This window comes from Opisthorchis viverrini, assembly GCF_000715545.1.
Source record: "Opisthorchis viverrini unplaced genomic scaffold opera_v5_248, whole genome shotgun sequence".
Lineage (NCBI taxonomy): Eukaryota > Metazoa > Platyhelminthes > Trematoda > Opisthorchiida > Opisthorchiidae > Opisthorchis > Opisthorchis viverrini.
Genome location: NW_008751903.1, coordinates 723,647 through 742,012, shown reverse-complemented (window position 1 = coordinate 742,012; position 18,366 = coordinate 723,647). Strand labels below are relative to the sequence as shown.

The 18,366-nt window shown below is 41.7% G+C and overlaps 2 protein-coding genes across 2 annotated transcripts in view; one reads left to right on the top strand and one right to left on the bottom strand.

The window, feature by feature from the left end:
- The window catches only part of T265_08958 (hypothetical protein), a gene marked incomplete at both ends in the record, with an annotated part of 64,331 nt that extends 54,524 nt beyond the window's left edge, over positions 1-9,807 (bottom strand). The window contains one exon of the mRNA XM_009174901.1: positions 9,788-9,807. Within this exon, the coding sequence (XP_009173165.1) occupies positions 9,788-9,807 (20 nt within the window). The remainder of the gene's footprint in view (positions 1-9,787) is intronic.
- T265_08959 (hypothetical protein) overlaps positions 1-10,791 on the top strand; it is a gene marked incomplete at both ends in the record, with an annotated part of 65,033 nt that extends 54,242 nt beyond the window's left edge. The window contains 2 exons of the mRNA XM_009174902.1: positions 6,666-6,677; positions 10,768-10,791. Coding sequence (XP_009173166.1) covers positions 6,666-6,677; positions 10,768-10,791 — 36 coding nt within the window. The remainder of the gene's footprint in view (positions 1-6,665; positions 6,678-10,767) is intronic.
- Between the last annotated feature and the right edge of the window lie 7,575 nt (positions 10,792-18,366).

The following is an 18,366-nucleotide window of genomic DNA, read 5'->3' as shown; positions in this document are numbered from 1 at the left end:
TATCATCCCAACTTAGCATTGTAGTGGAATGCATTTTTTCAGACTGGCAGTTTGGTTTACTTAAACGCTAAATGTTACGTGAGAAATGAAATACCAATATTTCAATCACAATAAGGTCTTAAACGCCTACCCGTGGACATGTGAGATGATAGCTCACCGTTAGGTAAGATGTAAAATGAGTGTTTCACTTTTTAATGCTATTTTTTATCAAATGGACAAACACCGAGGAGCTGGTGACTTCCGTCAGTTCTCTGGGAAGTATTGCAGTTATGCTCACTATTTATACATGGTTTTGTGACTCTGATCGCAACTCGTTATATCACCAAATGAATATCCTGATTTTGTGGCAGAAAAAATAGTCACAAATCGCGGCTCGGGATTCTGTACAGGCCATAAGAAAAAGTATGAATGCGCGAGTCACATTACATGTAAAGATGCACCAGACGTGCACTAACTTACATGTTAACTCATGGCTCCGTTGCTAGTCACATTTATTCCTCCTATATGAGCTTTCACTCACATCATGTCGGTCGATGTCGACTTAATAGCATTCGCGCAGTTCTGTTGGAATATTGTAAATTTCCACTCCACCTAGTTTTGCGCAGAGTGGTTGAACAAATTTCAGTGTGCATGTTGAACCTCAAAAACTACCATTCTTGACGGACGCGTTTGTCGCTTCAATATTCAAGTGCGGTGAAGTCAAAAGAAATAGTTCAGATACTATAATGTTGCTGTTTGATTGAACTTGGTTACTAACGGCTGTGGAGGCATTTTTGTTTCTGGAAAACGCTTCACCTTTCTGCTAGCACATTGCACGTTTAGCAAAAAGAGAGGATTACGTTCGTCCAGAGTGAACTGATGCACTCAACACATAATAAGGCTGTGCCCTGAAGAGCCGTGAATAGTATGTTCTTGTCCAATTTCCTTGACGCGGAAGCCAACGCAGGTAATAAGCGATTGCTTGCGGTCTCCTCGAGCATGCTTGGAAAGTCGTTTTTTTCAATTTGTCCAGATTGTAACAACCCTGAAATGCAAATGTGTCACAGAAGTATTGGGCAACTTACACCTGTGCCGGGAAATCACTCGAATTTGGCTAGCTAACACAGGGAGTAAAGAAACTGTCGGGCTGATTATTTAATCTGCAATGTGGAACTTCATAATTACGATAAGAGGGACAGTGTTGCCGTTATGCCTGGGCATTCCAGTGCTACATGTAGATCCACGATCCCTTTGTTTGTGAACATTTGGGCTACATACCTTTCAGTGTGGTTTAGAAATTTAGTTATATATACATATGTACAAATACGCCAGTAAGTATTTGCTACAGTATTTCCTTCTTTCCTTCTGCATTGACCCGTCAGCATCAAGCCGTAAGTTTATACCACAAACTCCGTCACTGCCACGTGAGACATCTGTCTGAATATGGACACCGTGCAATTTCATGCTTCTTTTTGTGTTACTGACATCAGGAAATGAACAAATGAAAAATTAACGAACTTGTAAAAATCGTTGGTGCAACTCTGTCTTTTTTATGTTTGGACCAGTCAGGATACGCTCATCTGGCCGCTTCGGCCATCTTGAGCTACCCACGCCGGAAGTTTTGTATGATGCCAACAATGATAGTTTTATAAATAATATAAATAAACAAATAGAACGATTTGAATACCGGAATGAAGAAATGTTGTGCCAGTGCTGTGTGTTTTCACACGGTATTGACAATATCACTGCCCAGGATGGTCAACGAGATACTCGTACCCCAGGTTTTCCATTTTTCGCCCAACCTAATCTTGCGCATGATTTCACAAAGCGCAGTGAAAACTAAAATCTTAACGCTGGATTTTCGTGACTGTATGAGAAATCCGCCTAAAATTAACTATCCCTTATTCAAATGATCGTGATTTCCAGTGGAATTAATGACTGTGTGGAGATCATTGGGACACGTTTATTGATAGAAATCTTAACCTGTGTTCTAGCACGACAAACCTGCATCAGGTGCTAGCAAAAATTGTGCGTGTTACAGTCGGATAGTAGAATATTGCAGCAGATTTCGGTCCACGAAATTTGTGCGACAGACCCATGCAAGGAAACGACATACGTCGGATTCCTTAAATCTAAGCACTTCCACCCTAGAAAGTGCTACCAAATGACAATTAGATAAACATCGACGATCGTGGATGTACCCGAACGGGTTGAATACCAGAGGTGGTAAACATGGTAGATTGGCAGCAACAAAAATTTCAGATATCATGTTATTCAAGCAGTCATTATATAAGGATATGACTTCCGGCTACGTGAATTTTTTTCACCATGGATTTGGTCAGACGAACAGGAAAAATGACGATATTAAAATATTGAGCAATACTACTCGAAAAACACTTATTCGAAAACCAGTTGATCATCCTAACCCAGCTGTGTGTTCCAACAATGCTTATTTTGTCAAGATTGAAGTTTCCAGTTTTGCGTACTGCCTTCTGGTATTAGCCCATGAATCACATCTTTCTTGATTACGTATTCAAACCGAATGACCGCTTTTGAAGGCTACGTGACTTGCAGCGGCAGAGATTGTTGGTCTTTCGTTCAAGGAAAAATTTATTCTTTCTGCAGAACCTAAAAAATCCCATTCCCAAATTATGCTGAATCCCGAAAATTGTTTAACTTCTGTTTCGTTATTAAAAAATCCACTAACAGCTGATTCCACGACATATCATTTTTAACCTTAAAATAAAACACCTGCTGGAAATCTGTAATATCGCAGGACACTGAAAATCACTTAATTTAACGGAAAGTTTGTGCATGCTAACCTAGTGAATGCAGAGCAAATTAAAAAACGGTTCAAATATTTAGTCTAGCATATGCAAATCACATTTTTCCGGAACTTGGTAGTGAACACAAACAGGCATGTCGAGAATAATTAGAAATTAGAAGGTTCGAAACCTCCCCGAATATTTGTCGGCATTGTTCTCAGCGTAATGTATAATCCGTTCTCCGTTCCAATTACCACAGAAACAGAAAGTGAGTTACTAGCAATCTAATGGAGTTTCATTGAGAGTGAACTTTATTGGAAAGTCAGAAGTCGCAGGAAAGTCAGGGATTGTAGGATTGTTGTGAATACCCCCTAATCGGGAGAAAACAGTTTTGCCTACAGCGGAGCGCTATTGGCTGTATTGGTCGCCCCATTTGTAAATATTGCCAGTGGCTGGCCTAATACGACCAGATCGAGTGGTAACGCAAAGGCCAAAAAATTACAATCACGCGGGGACGGTCGCACAAAACGTGGAAACTTAATAATGTTTGTCTTGCATGCAGCCGCGCAAAACGCATGAAGCTAGTTGTGCATCGTCACGTATACCTCAAATTAACAGGAGATGAATCTGTACATGTTGCTGTTTGAGTGAGGAAGCAAAATACAGACTTATGCATCCCGGAATGGCAAGCGTACTCTCATCGATGTTTAATATATGTACATCATAGTGGCCGTATCATATAAGTGCAAGTGGACGATAACACAGTGCTGCGCAAAATGGGTGGATTCAGGTGCACTTTTTCTCCCTGCTCCTCAAAGTCCATCCTGCATCAGGTGAGAGTTTTTTCGGATGTATTTTACCTGGTGCTTAGAGTAACTAATAATTGTCATCAACAATATGGTGCGAATTTTGAAACCTCAATTTTTCTTGATGGACCACGAAGTACTTAACCTGACAATCGGTCCAGTAGAATTATTAATACCGCAGCGCATCTGAGCTTTGTAGTAGGATTCGTCTCTCTGAATGAGTGCAAATGTGTGTACGCGTCCTGAGATCAGATGCGCACCCAGCAGTGTGTTTGACAACTGCATAAGATTGAAAGTTATTCAACAGAATGCGGGAAACGTCGCAAACCCGTCCTATTCTGCAGATGTGGAATTTTTGTTCACATGTTGACGGCAGCGATTTTATTTGGGACAGAATCCTGTCGCGTGATTTTGGTGACGGTAACGCCTGATTTGATGTAAGCGGGCGTGTCCAATGAATTTAGTAAAACTGGTTGAATGATTATGGGAGTAACCGTACACTGTCCACTGTATTTGCCGGATGTCGTTTCATTTAATTAATTTCAGTGAAAAGCATCAAATTATCTGGACCAAAGAGATGGCCAGTGGTCAATTTCCAAAGTGCTTTTATTCATAAATAATCAGGTAACCTAGCGATCCCAGGTCAATTGGGCATATCAGATTTCGAGATGGAATGTCGGCTGAAACTCTGTTTGGAGATGGAAACCACTGAATCATTTAAAGGCAGAGTGTCAGGATATTTTCAAACTTTTATTGAACCTTTTGGTAGGTATCGAGACATGTTGTCATCTTTACACTTTAGACACAGTTATCACAATATACACAGTGCACGAGAGTTTTTGCGAACCTTAAATCCCAATCGATCCCCTGGTATGAAGTGTGTGCTTAGCAGCCCAATTTCCCTGGCGCGAATTCCGTAGTAGGCGTTCCGAAACATATTTCCCGAAAATGCATGTGCGGAGTAACCGACACGCATTTTCACGTGTTTTTCATTGCTGGCTCTCCATGTGAATTTGAAACGCATCCAGAGCACACAAGGTTCCTAATCTATGATCGAGTTCGAAATTGTATTCCTTCGGCCATTAATCAAAAAACGACTGAATGTTGTTGCATTTTTAATTTACAATTAGGTTTGTGATGAAATGGGGAGAAAACTTGGAAGTGTTTGTTTTGCAAAAACATAATGCAAACCATCCAAAGTTATTCACATTTGTAACTTGCATAACTTGCGTGAGGTTTTATCTCTGTGCATGTGGTATTTTCAGATGAATTCCCGTAAAAAATGCGCATCTTGCATCAACGGTGTTGAGTTCAGCGTTTTATTCACGCTCATGTTCAGGAAATGCGCACGTTGACGATTAATATTTGTACTAAAAGCTGTTCAGTTTGGTGGAAACTGGAATTTTGTAAAACGTAAAACGTGGTCGACGATTTAAGGCTCACGATATACGCGGTCTGGATGGCAACATTTAATGACATCACAGCTAACACGCCAATGAATTTGGCTTTCCTGAATTTGAACTTAAATGAGCAAGATGAATGCATTCAGTTATACGCCATATTGGACGCAGAACACATTTGCATTTTTTCCAAGTATTTGTAACCCACCGGTCAAACGACAAGGGCAATATCATCCCCAAAGGGCCTATGAAATTGAGTAAAAGGCCCAGATAATGTCTGAAACGATGAAGTCTTAAATGNATGTCTGAAACGAAAATGTCTTAAATGACTACAACTGGAGTGTCAATTGGCATTCATATGGAGAACAAGGACGTATATCACGGTTTACGTTGAGCGTTTGAACACAGCGCGATTGACCAACACCGCTTTTTCGGACAATTTCCTTATGCACATGCGCCGATAAATATTTGATTTCTGTCATTAAACGCGACAGTATCCAAAAAGTATCTGGAATGCACATTATCATCATTATCAGGTGCAGTGAAGTTGACGTTATTGAGATGACCAACACCGCTTTTTCGGACAATTTCCTTGTGCACGTGCGCCGATAAATATTTGATTTCTGTCACTAAACGCGACAGTATCCAAAAGTATCTGGAAAGCATATTATCAGCATTATCAGGTGCAGTGAATTTGACGTTATTGAGATCTGCTATTTCCATTTCAAATGCGACCCACACCTTGGCAGCGGAAGGGAGTTTGGATCATCGCAAACAATCAGTAGGCTTGCATGCGATTGGATGATTTGCCAGCTCCTATGTTTGCATCTCACATCCGGAAACGCATATCTAAAATGACGGATACAAAGAAAAGTTCAAGTACCGCGTCTCTTTTGCCCATAGACTAGCATTAATAAGTCAGGAATATGCACCTGCATACCAGTTCTTTGAAAGCCTGTGCCTATTTTTTTCCAGAATACAATTTTCGGGAACTGTTGGGTGTAATCCTAGTCATCTCGTAAAATTTCTACAAGACCCATGTGTCTGTAACTGACAGCTTGTCAAACATATTAATTTGTGTTCAAGAAAACCGTGCAACATTGTCCTGATTACTAGCAATCTCAGGTGAATACGTGCGCGTTTGTAAATTTGTCCTCAACCAGATCCATCAGAAACTAGCATGAGTGCATTATCATCCACTAGAAATCTTTCGAACTGTGTTTCAAGAATTCAACTCCTGTTTTGGTAGGTAAATTAAAAGCGCTTTATTAGTTCTAACATTATGAGGAATTTTCAAAAAAATATCCGTTCACTGCGAGCAAAATCCAAACTCTGACATCCAAGTTTTAATAGACTAGTGTCAATGGGCTCCACTTGACGTAGGGCGGACACCCATTGCATTGAAATCGAGCGCGTAGTTAGCACTCGCTTACATGAATTTCTCGTTTTCACGAGTCACATTCAATAGAACAAGGGTGATCACTATAATACATTACGTGTTGCGGATATCCGGATGAACAGGCCGACTCATTTTTTTGCACTTTGGAAATAAAAGCAGAGACCTACAGTTATCGTGATTTATTTATGTTTGGATGAACCTGCGTTCCATTGATTACGAAACAGGTGAGAATCTTTTATATTCACGAGAACATATGACACCTACATGCATCTGAAGAAAACTTAACGTGATTTCTCCTTTCTTTATGCATCCTCAGCCAAGAGAGTCGGTAAGTTACCATTTCAACCAACTGTCAAAACGTAACCATATTTTTGATTCAGACAAAAGTTCCTGGTGTGTCGGGACAAACTGTCATTCAAAAAATACTTGAGGACGTTCATCCGAAATTCCCAAACATCTTTTCGTCAAAGCAAGCTGATGGTTGAATACCAGCAACGCATAATGTTTCAAACGGCCTTCATCAGCAAACCACCGGCGACAAATGTCAAAAAATATCTCAAGAAAAACTGCACGCCGTTTACACGCCAAAAGCTTTTGTTTCACGTGGCACACAGGCATGACGTTCATTTATTCTCACTTGCAGGATTTTCATAGAGCGCAAAAAAATGAACATTATATATTATTTACAATGATACTACGAGATGTTTGGCACTTATGACAATTTATTCCACCCCTTTTTCCACATTCTTGATCTTTTATTATTTCTAGACATAATTCGACACCGTGTGCCTCGTTTTTTTTATATTTTTGTCGGCCAATGACCATCTGGTTATTTCCAGTTTACTTAAGTGTTCACGCAGGTAAAAGCTCTTTGTTCATTCTTACATAAACAATTTCAGTGGGTTAACATTGAGCGAGGGCCCTCGGGAAACAGCTCATTATTCTGACCAAATTCCACTTAGCGAAAAGTTTGGGCCTTGTTCTTGTAAGGATAAACAGATTGATAGTCTGCAGAGTGGTTCTCTTTTAGGCGGAATCCTAAAAACATCTGGCTATTTCACACATATATTTTGAATGAGTGTCTGTCATCATCACAAGGTTCGCAGCTGCAAACGTAGTTGGTCTTTATTCCGAGGTTAAAAGCGCCTTCACTCGAGAAGATAAATTACCCTGAACAAAGGCGATCAAATATGGATATATGTCGAAAAAAATGTTTTACAAAAAGCGCAGATGGCGTTATTTATAACCCAATACCTTGCGCTTGTAAATCGCCAACAGAAACTCAAGGTGATTCATTCGCAACCCAAACGATTGTTTTAAAAATTAACAGGTTATTTGGATTATTATTGAGAACAAATCTGTCTGGAATATACATGCGGCACGTGACAGGATATACCACGTTATTTGATATCATGTGGACCTCCGAGAATATTGCTTGTATTTCACCTCATAACGCACCTTTAGAATGATTTCGACCAAAAATGCGCGTTGAATTTCACGTTTGTAGAATAAAAAGCACCATATTCCTAATGAAATTGTTGTTAATTTTAGTAGCATATCACAGAACTGTTACTCATATTCTAGAAAATCCACACTCGCAAGATGTTTCAAACAAGCATAAGACCGCAAAAATTCGTCCGCTGAGCGCTCCTTGTTCTTGTAATAACCAAAAATAGTTATCAAGTGCGCCAGACATGATTCTGATTTAGTCAGGATATATCATAGCGAGTCTTCTGGTTGCAACTCAGATCTCACTTTACGTTATCAGCCTATTTCGCTTAGACGTCAACGTGAGTATTTGTTTGTGAATTGGTAATTATTTGTTGGCGCAGTTAATATGCAACACTCAACGTTGATACAAATGCCCTTGGGTTCATTCGACGTTGTATGTCGATAATACAAACAAGAGGATTTCATTCAATCTAGGCACTTTTTAGAGGTTCACAATTTATGTTCACTAGAAAATGGCCGTGACTGCAGGAGCAAAATAAGAACAGATAAAAAACTTAATTTGCATAGAACTGTTAACCTTTGGCAACGGTATCAGATAAGGCGAGCATTCAACAAATGCAGTTATGACGTCTGGCCAGGTTATGTTTTTACACGATGGACACGTGACGATTAAAGTGGCGATGTGGATGAAGCGGTTTGTTTGTTGCAGGTTTCGTGAGGGTACCCAAAAGCTTGGAAAATGTTTCCTCGCCTATGATGAAACGCTGTAGGTTTGACAGTTGCGAAAATGTGAAACCTTTGAGCCCGTCATCAGCTAAAATATAAGATGGAGGCTCTTTTCTTAGTTGAACAGAACAATCAGTCCAGCAAATTTGATAAAAGCGTCTGAAAATGTTGCCGACGCCATAAAAGGACACACAGGTAGCGTCAGAGTGACCTGATGAAGACGACGTCCGTGAAAAATTGTAGACTAACTTTTGTGATGACCCTCTCAAAACTAGGAAAATGGTCAGCAACAATTGCAAATTGTCAAGCGTCGGTGAAAAATACAGTAGTTTGAGGCACCGAGTTTCGGAGAACTTTTAGAAAACGTTGACTCATATGAAACCGGTCTTATTTAGCATCTTGTTCAGCAACATATTTCATTGAGAAGATGCCCCAAAAACTTCTTGGCGCCGGCGACTGTCGATAGGTTTATAATAGATTAAAGTGTGGTTGTCCTGAGTACCCCGATCGTGGTTATAACCAACAGATTTCAAGTACTCTTCTTCCGGCGATTTGAATAACGTCCAACCCCGAATTGCAAATCTCTGCATTCCAAACCGGTCCATCTAATTCAGCCGACACTGCAGTGCGCGGTCTGGGGGTACAATTAAGCTACGCATCTCAGAAAATGTGTCCACGAACATTGTAACATATGGCAAGCACAACCCATGCGTCCACGTTACCTGTTAATGTCGCAAAAACAAAACTAGACCAATGAAATGAGTACTGCCTCTAGGTTCGGCGTGCAGCAACACGAATCGCTTGGATAAATGTAAATTTATTTTCAAGATCTAAACAGCCTGAAATTTCACCGAGGATCTCAGACACTGCACTTTCAACCAGCATTCCATAACCTTGCTAAAACCTCTCAAGCCACAACAAAAATCCTTCTAAGTGTATTGCGAGATATTCTGGCCCACTGGCTCCTCAAGAAAACGGTTCATTCTGAGAATGCCGCCGTTGATGATTTGCTGGTAAAATGCGTATTCTCATTAGGACCATTTTTTCTCTCAAATCGCAAGACAAGTAAATGTCAAGATATCCTGCGTGGATTACTTGTGGGGCTCCTCTATCCCAATCGTCACGCAAGATTTTTTTTATTCCAGGTCTAACATGTATTTTTGCACGTTTCAAAACTCGTGATAGCAAAACCCCTTCAAGCCGGTTGGGCGTTTGTTGAGCGAGAATGAATCACACTGCATACCATTCTAAAATACTCACCTTTTGAGAAAGAAATCCATCGTGTATAACTCAGGTGAGGGAAGATTTCTATTTTTGTGTGTTGTGATTTTAACACGATTCTAATGAGAACGGAGCATCGCGCTATAATTGTTTTCAACTCATGTTATTTCAAATAATGGAGTTGCATTTTGGTGGCCGCATTCGACGTGATGCGCGGTTTTGATGATGCCAATTGCAGCGAACAAGGCAACAAATTTATCGGCACACCTATGGATTCGGAGTTTTGCATGCCTGATGTCCTATGTATCCAAAATATTCTAATATTAACAAATGCACTACCCGGAGAGTTGTGCCAAAATATTTTCTGAGGAAGTGAAAAATTCAGCGAGTTCCTGAATTTAAACTCAAAAAGGAAATTTTAATATACTGAGCTATATTCCACATAGGACTTAAGCATTATTGCCTATTTTGTTTTCACATATTGACTGAAAACACTGATATATCATTAATAACAAGTCCTAAAAAATTTATTGATGTTGAGAGTTGAAAAATATTATTCAGTGAGACGTCACTTAGAAATTACGAATATGTAGGAGACGTTTGTCACAGTCGATATTAAGACTCTGAACTGAAATAAAGGAAACCATACGTTTTTAGTTTTTTGACAATTTCCAAAATGTTTGGGCTGTATCAGAAATCAAAACGTTTCTGGCGTTTGCAACACTGATATACTCCTTTACCGAATAAATTTATTCAAAGCCATCACCAGTTTATTAAAACTGTGACCGACCTGGTCTCACAAACTTGATCCCCTTCATGACAAAGTACACTGTCGACCAAACCAAATTTTACCCAGGGCACTCTTGGCGATATCGAAACTACTTGCAGTTGCTAAATTACGAAGTTATCTACGTGCTTAATGTTCACTTGAGTACACCAAAAACTTGGCCCCCAATTATCCATCCGTTTCACAGTATCTCCTGAGGCCACTGATTCTTTATTTCATCTTCTCTTTACAGACTGCCTCACCCATGGATGTTTGATGATTGACAAATGGATGAAATTTCTTTCTGTTAACTATCGAATATTTTTTACTTCATTCAACGAAGGTGGCCTAGCCAAAACAGTAAAAGAGTTTCTTGAAGCAATGTGGTGCTGCCTAGACGCAGGCTTTTAGGTAAAAGACGTACATAAAGCTATGAAACAGAAGGCATCGAGGGGAGAACAAAGTGATAAATCTGTGCTACTAAAGGACACTCTTCAAAAAAGGACGGTTCTTTTAGCCGTTGAATTGCTACCAGCCCAACGTTCTACTCGATATTAGGAGTTTTAGGTATTTCGGATGTTTGAAACTCTCTCACCTGTTTCGGGGACAACTGGCTGAATAGAAACTCAGCTTTTTTCGGGTAGCAGAAAGGCTATGCAAGTACGAATTACAAACTATTGTGGACCTCATTCCCTTAATGCCTTCTTACTACCGTGAACCCCGGTCTGGTTAGCCGTGGGGTCTGGGTAGCCGTGGTGCGCTTGGTCAAACCAGAAAAAGTTAACGAACGTGCAAGCCAGCTGATCTATCGATCACTGTCGTGTACAAGCACTCTGATAAAAGTGATATTAAGAATGCAACTCATTTGTCAAGGACGAATGAAGAACAACCAATGAAATCTGTCTCAGCGGAAAACGTCCATTGGCAGTCACCTAATCCCGTTAGGTTCGGTTAAGGTCACATGTGTTGTTTTCGCAGACATCATGTGACCTATGAGATCCAGACATCGAGAGGATTTGCACCGAAATGGTCGTATCTATCAAATGCTCTGAACCAATCACGAACCATCGCTTTGCGATGATTTGCCCAAGTGGTTGTCCGAATTTTGTATGTTTTTCCACTTGGCAACAGCGCGGATTTTTCCGCCATAGTATCAACACAACAATGTTCACCTTCATCATCCACCAAAACACCTTAGCTGAAGGTTTCTTTCGATTCTGTTCCCATGAGAGCTGCTTGTGCTAACGGATGTGAAAACAAGCAATAAGTTTTCTTTTACGTTGTGCTGACAAAGTTATCCGTGGAGCACTTTTCGTTTCGCTGTTAAAACAGAAATTCTGAACCATTCTGAACACAGCACGATTGATGATCAACGCAGCTCAAGACAACTTTTGGTTTACGGCATCCATATGTTAGAAGGGAACTTGTTGGACAAATCCTGATTGCGCCGTCGGATTTTTGAAGGCGCGCGAAAAGCATTGTCGTTTACAAATTCAAACGCCACTGTGATTAGAATTTGGTCCAAAATGTGCACATTTTTTACAAAAAAATCGTCCGGTTGTAAGACTCGCATGGTGCCTAACTGTCACGACACCCGAAGGAAGCATGAGGACTGGGATACTGCCAGGTTGCCCAAGCTTGGAGGGGAGAAGTCGAGATGAAGTGGTCAGGTTCGAACCACGGATTTTCCAATTAGCGCATTCGAGCTCTAATCACAAGCCATTCTTAGCAGATGATTCGAAGCCCGCCACTTGCTCCAACTGCGCTCTTACCGTATACATCCCTCTCGGTCATCAGACTAAAACATATTTTTCGAAAGTAGCGACCATATCAGATAACTCGGGTTAGATTATTACCGGCCTGAAAACGCTCTTGAAATTTCAGCATGTTGATAAAAGAAACAAGAAGTATGAATAACATGAACTCTCTTACAAAATATACCGATAAGTAGTATCTCCGTAACGGATCATATTTTCAGCCTAAACAGCGAACGATCCGCCCCCCGTATAGACTAAGGAGATGCGTGAGGCTCTGAATTCAGCTTCAAACCGCGGACATGAACTTGTCGCATTGATCAAGCCAGCGTCATTCTTGTAACTCCGACTGTCGCTTTTACTGCTGAGGGTCACCTGTGGTGACTGAAATGCCGGATAACAAATCTCAGAAGACTTTGTTTGTGATCTGGTCAGTTTTGCACTTTTTTTCAAGAGTGTTGAGGATTTAGTGCCTAATATGAATTCATGTATTCATACCAGACATCCATTCATCGTTTCTAGTACGTTCTTCGTAGCAGAAGAATTAAAAAGGACAAACGTATTGCACCAGTGTGTTGTGCCTTGGAGTCAAATACAGTCACAATCCAGTAGTGGATCAAACTGGCAACTTTCTTTAACGCCATGGTTACGGCAGCATAGTGGCGCCTTGTGTTTTCGAGAATCCTGCAACAACTCAGCAGTTCAAATGATGAAGGTCATTCAACCCACTTGTAAGTTTTTGTTCATTGACACGTTCCAGAAAATTTGCTTTACTCAAACGTATGGTGGAATATGGGGGAGGATTTAGTGAACAGGGTCTAGCTCGGAGACCTCTCTTAAGAATCCAGACACAACCGCTTATTCTGGGTCTTGTTCAGTGATCGAGCCCGGAAGCACCACCCGGTAAACAGGCATTCGGAGCTGCAGCTTACAGTAGAACCTAGCAGTAGCTTCAGTGTCCATTCTCTTAGTGAAAAAACGGATAGTTAGATAATGAATCAATCAATCAATCGATCGATCAGATAATTAATCTAAAATGCATTCCAGTTTCCCCATGCAAGAAGGGAACGGCCAAGTCATTATTCTACAAGTATTGAATTCGTTTACTGTCACTCATATTTGTGCCACTACGTGAGACAAACATTTGCGCACAGTCCCCACTCCAAAACCGCAAGTAAAAGGCAGGTAATCAATAGCCATAAATAAGTGTGTAACCAAGGTTCATTGTGCTCAGCCTATTGGTTCGATTCGTCCGCAGTCCAGAGGACATCAACAACGCGTGGTATTTTGGCGGTAGGTCGTTCTTCAGGACTGTTTAGTTGTGAGGACGTTCACGGGGAATTACTGAGGGTGAGCAACCGTTCGTATGGCCGATTAGTTGGCCCCGAGCGGTTGACATCCATACGATATTTTGTCTTTCCCCTTGCGACTGGCACACAGTGACCCGCTGTCGTTTCACGAAAGGAACCGACGCGCTGAACACAGCCATCCGACCAGTTAATAACATATTAACTATATATGTCACCTTTAACTCAGCAGGGGTCTTCATTCGACACACAATTCTCAACAAGTGATATCAAAGCTCTTGATAGCACAGATGCCTACCGTACACAGTGTCCCCAAATTACTGTGTTTTCAGGCCTGCCGAACCGGTGCAAACAGATAAACCACCGTGAATTTGTCCCACTATATGTTACTGAAATAAACAAACACTTCCAGGTGTCATTAGTAACGAAGCAATCGTTTTGCTGTGGAAATACTGTTCAACGTTGGGCTGATTAATTTTATTCCGTGTATACGCTTTCGACAATTCTGCAAGGAATTGACGCTGCAATCCAACATTATGCATGCGGTACGCGTGGTCTACACAGCAAACGGTTCATACCTGGCTATCGGAAATAGTCATAGTTTTGAGGAGATGAGTTCTTTCCTGTATTTGAAAACATCACCGGTTTCCTTGTCCAATCATTTAAAGCTCCAGTAGTGATTCATTTCTCTTTGTCAGACCACCCTAAACGTTTAATTCGGCCTCGGCGGCATTCGGATGTTCATAACTCGGTGTGGCCACGTGACATTACCGTTGACAATCTAACGCGTGAGTCGGCTAGGGGTAGCTGCAATCAAGTTAGCAGTAAGACAACTCGGTCGCGTGATAATATGAACTTCATACCGCCCTCTGCTGGTATGCATGGACAAAAACGGGTGAAGGAATTACCTCACAAGCACAGGTGCCGGCAATGGTTAGATGGATGCGTTGCAGGAAAATAAGCTGGACCGGCAAAAATTGTACATCGGCTGACTCTTTAATTTTCACATACATTCTGCCCAAAAATACCCAAAATCTGACGCAAAGGTCCGGCTTTGTGGTGATTTGATTGTACCTTGTCTGAACAAGGCGCATAAGTTGGTTGCTGCGAAATCAGTCTTAGGAATTCTTGGACGTAATTGACTGAGTTCGCCAATTGCCAAAGTTGTATTTTTCAATGAAAACTTGCGGATATATTGACAGCCTACGCAGAAACCCGTTGTCGTTTGATATGACGACGTTGTCGCCCGGAAGAGAGGGAGCGCACTACCTCTGATAGAATGTGTCCACTCCGAAGTTTTGTTACCACCAGCCACTTTTAAAAAAATTGTTTCATAAGTGCAGTTAAACAACCGAATGGCATCCAGTTCCCTGTTTCTGAGGCCTAATAAGACCATCAAAAAACTGCTAGCCAAATATCAAGCTCGCTAGCCTGCACTACATCGACATTTAATCCGCAGATTGTCTCATAATAGACGCAAAAAATAATATCCTTGGTAAAACTTTAACACTAAATCAAACATTTATCATTTTTTTGTGTACATACACACATTATGGAGGTTTACTGCAAACAAACCGACATTACAAAAAACTATTGAACAAAAACCTCCCTCTCCTTCTATGATAAGTTGGACGCTGTATGCGGTGTGAGAAACAGCACGTTTAACTACTTCAAGCGTCACTCGTGCTTGCTCTTGATTCCACCAAATTCTATGGTTTCTTTTCATGATATACGCAAGCCTTGATCATTTTCCAAAACCAATAATCCAGAGGTGTGAGATGGGATGACCTTACGGGCCAAAAGTTTGTAAATCCACGTGCGATGACTCTCTCATCAAAAAATTGCTCTCGCAGGTAATTTCTCACTTGGATTGAGTGGTGAGGTGGAGCACTATCTTGTTGAGAGATGGTCGATGACTTATTGTGCTGCTTGAGTTGCGGGATGAAACGCGTCTGCAGCATATGGAGGTAACTGTCCCGGGAACCGTAGCATCGAAGAAGAAGGGACGCAGGAGACAATTTGAGGAGAATCCCATCCACACACGGATGAGGGGGACGGAGATTATGGGTGAGCTACTCGTGAGGAGCTACACGGGACCATATAACGCAGTTGTGCTTGTTGACTATGCCATCCACACAAAAATTTGCTTCATCGCTCCATAAAGTGTTGGGAACAATTTCTTCATTGTCCAGCAGCCAGTTATTGAACGTGACAGGTTGCACTTGTCTTATTCCGTGATGTTTTGTAATAAAGTTGAATGATACGGGCGTAACGGTGATATTATTAATCGGGAGACGCGAGTAGTATGTGTTGTTCGTAGAATTTCGCTTTGCGTCGACTGAAAAAGAAGATTCTGTTGCGGAATTTGTGGGGCCACTTTGTAACATTTGCTTGGATTTGACCGACGAATGAGTGGAGGCAACGAATCTCTAGGAAGACTCGTTTGGGAGAAGATCTGTGTCCATCTTTTGTAACTACGATGCAGATTAGAGTTTTGCTTCCCTGTTCAATGGTCCGTGACCGGTCAGTTGGCATTTCTGAATTAACGAATCCGCAGCGAAGGCTTCTTCCTTTCACGGGTAGAGATAAAGGTAGCGTCTCATAATACGATGCACACTGGTGCGGGGAATCTTGATCAACGGAGAAACCTGAGTTATTGACGAAGATGCCATGATGCTCTGTGACTGAATTTGCTCGACGGCATTCTGCACAATGGGCACTCTTTCATCACCCAGAGACTTTCTCCCTTTGCCAGGAAAATCCAGTACAGATCCAGTGGACTCAAATTTCGCAATCAAGCGTGTAATGGTCGACACGGTGAAAGGATCTTTGATGGGACCATGTTTGATTTTGTAAACACGACGTGCAGCGGTAGCGCTTTAGCCAGGGGAATAATAGCCTCACCTGCCTGTTGAAAAATCACACCTTGTTTCTAAGTTAATTTCTCCCTCAAATGGTAGGAACGTGGATACAAGTGAAGTGTTTCTTCCAGTCGAGGTCACCTACCACTTAGTCATAGTGGTACTGGACGATTAGCTGAGTTTCAAAGATGGAGCGAACTCCCACTGGATCCACGCTTAAACAGCTTTGGAGTACAAAAGTCAAACTTGTGTTGCGATCATTTTCTGCTTATATTCCGGAAGTGGTCAGATTTGTACAAGGTCTTGATGGAGTACGTACCCCAGTACACTAACTATTGTTGATATTACCGTGTCACACAGGTTAGATGATGTCAGACTAACTTGTCTTGCTCACTAACGTTCAGTGTCGCCTCGTTTCCCGGTGTAACTGTTTCAGTTTGCTAGCAACCATCGGCAAAGACAGGATAACGAAGATGGGGTTGGAGTGACAGAGAGTGAACTTGGACAGTGGGGTTACCCAAGGTAGGCCAGTGAGTGCAAGCACTCTGGCGATCACAAAATGTGTCTCCAACAATCTCCAGCACGAGACACGGAAGGAAATTTCTGGAAGCATGATACTCCACGGCAGATTCGATCAACCGGTGCATCGAACTGGATCCAATTTACACAGCCCTATGTGCAAAAGGCTATCACCGCAACCGGAACACCGAATATTGGATCCACAAACAAAGAAACAAGAAACTCCTTTGGGGCAAATCAATAAAGGTCACAAGCCGGGAGGCGAAAGGACAAAGGTCACTCCAGCACCGACCAGATTACGACGGCAGGGGATGCCAAGCTCAAAAGCCACATGGGCATCGGCGAATGGGGACACAAAACGACGGAGTAACCAATGGAACCACCCTACCGAACAACTAATCGCGATCAAACGTCATCCCCTGCCACCAGCACGTATATTAACACTACTCAACGCACAATTACTAACCCACCGCTACGCACTACTACGCTACCCAATGACGCACTGATGATATCACCTCATGAAACGTTTGCAATCAAATTGCCCAGCTCAGCGAACAAACCAACGACAACGGGACTAGGTTGACAACGATATTTTCCAATCTTTATACGTTGTGCGACTACGGCGCTAGTGACTTTTTCGGCTGCGAGCCACCGCTCATTCATTACCGGCGTTGTTTTCGTTAGTATCTCTATTAACTTAATCTAGTCAGACTTCCATGAAATTATCACTAAGCACGTGACCAGTTACCTTGCACTATTCCTCTGGTACCGGGCGGAGACAATCATGGTTGCAAACCGACAGTATCTATGCATTCAATCGAGTCATTTTGCTGAACACATGGAACAGACCATCAGAATCCACGTTTGTGATCGACATTTTTGACGCCGGTGACGTAACAAAACCTAGACAGTGACACAAATGCGGAATGGTCTGGCTTATTCTACCGAATTGTGTGCACGTATTCCTTTCTTTGTCTGACCACGATTAGCTCTGCCTTGAGCTGATTCACTGTAAACGACCAGTAACGCAGAATTCACATCTACGGGGTGTCTCATAATAGACGCAAAAAATAGTACCCATGTCAAAACTTTAACAGCAATTCAAAAAATTTTAATTTTTCAAGCGGTGCATCATGGAGATTTACTGTAAACAAACTGGCATTACAAAAGATTTTGAAAAAACCCATTTTTTTCTTCTATAACAAGTTGGAGGCGGTATGAGATGTGAGACAGCATGCTTAACTTCTTCAAGCGTCACCCGTGCACACTCCTCTTCAATTCTTGCTCTTAACTCCAGCAAATTCTTCGGTTTATTTTTATGATATACGCGAGCCTTGATACGGGTAGAGATGAAGGTGGCGTCTCATAATACGATGCACGCTGGCGCGGGAAACGGCGGTCAACTGAGACA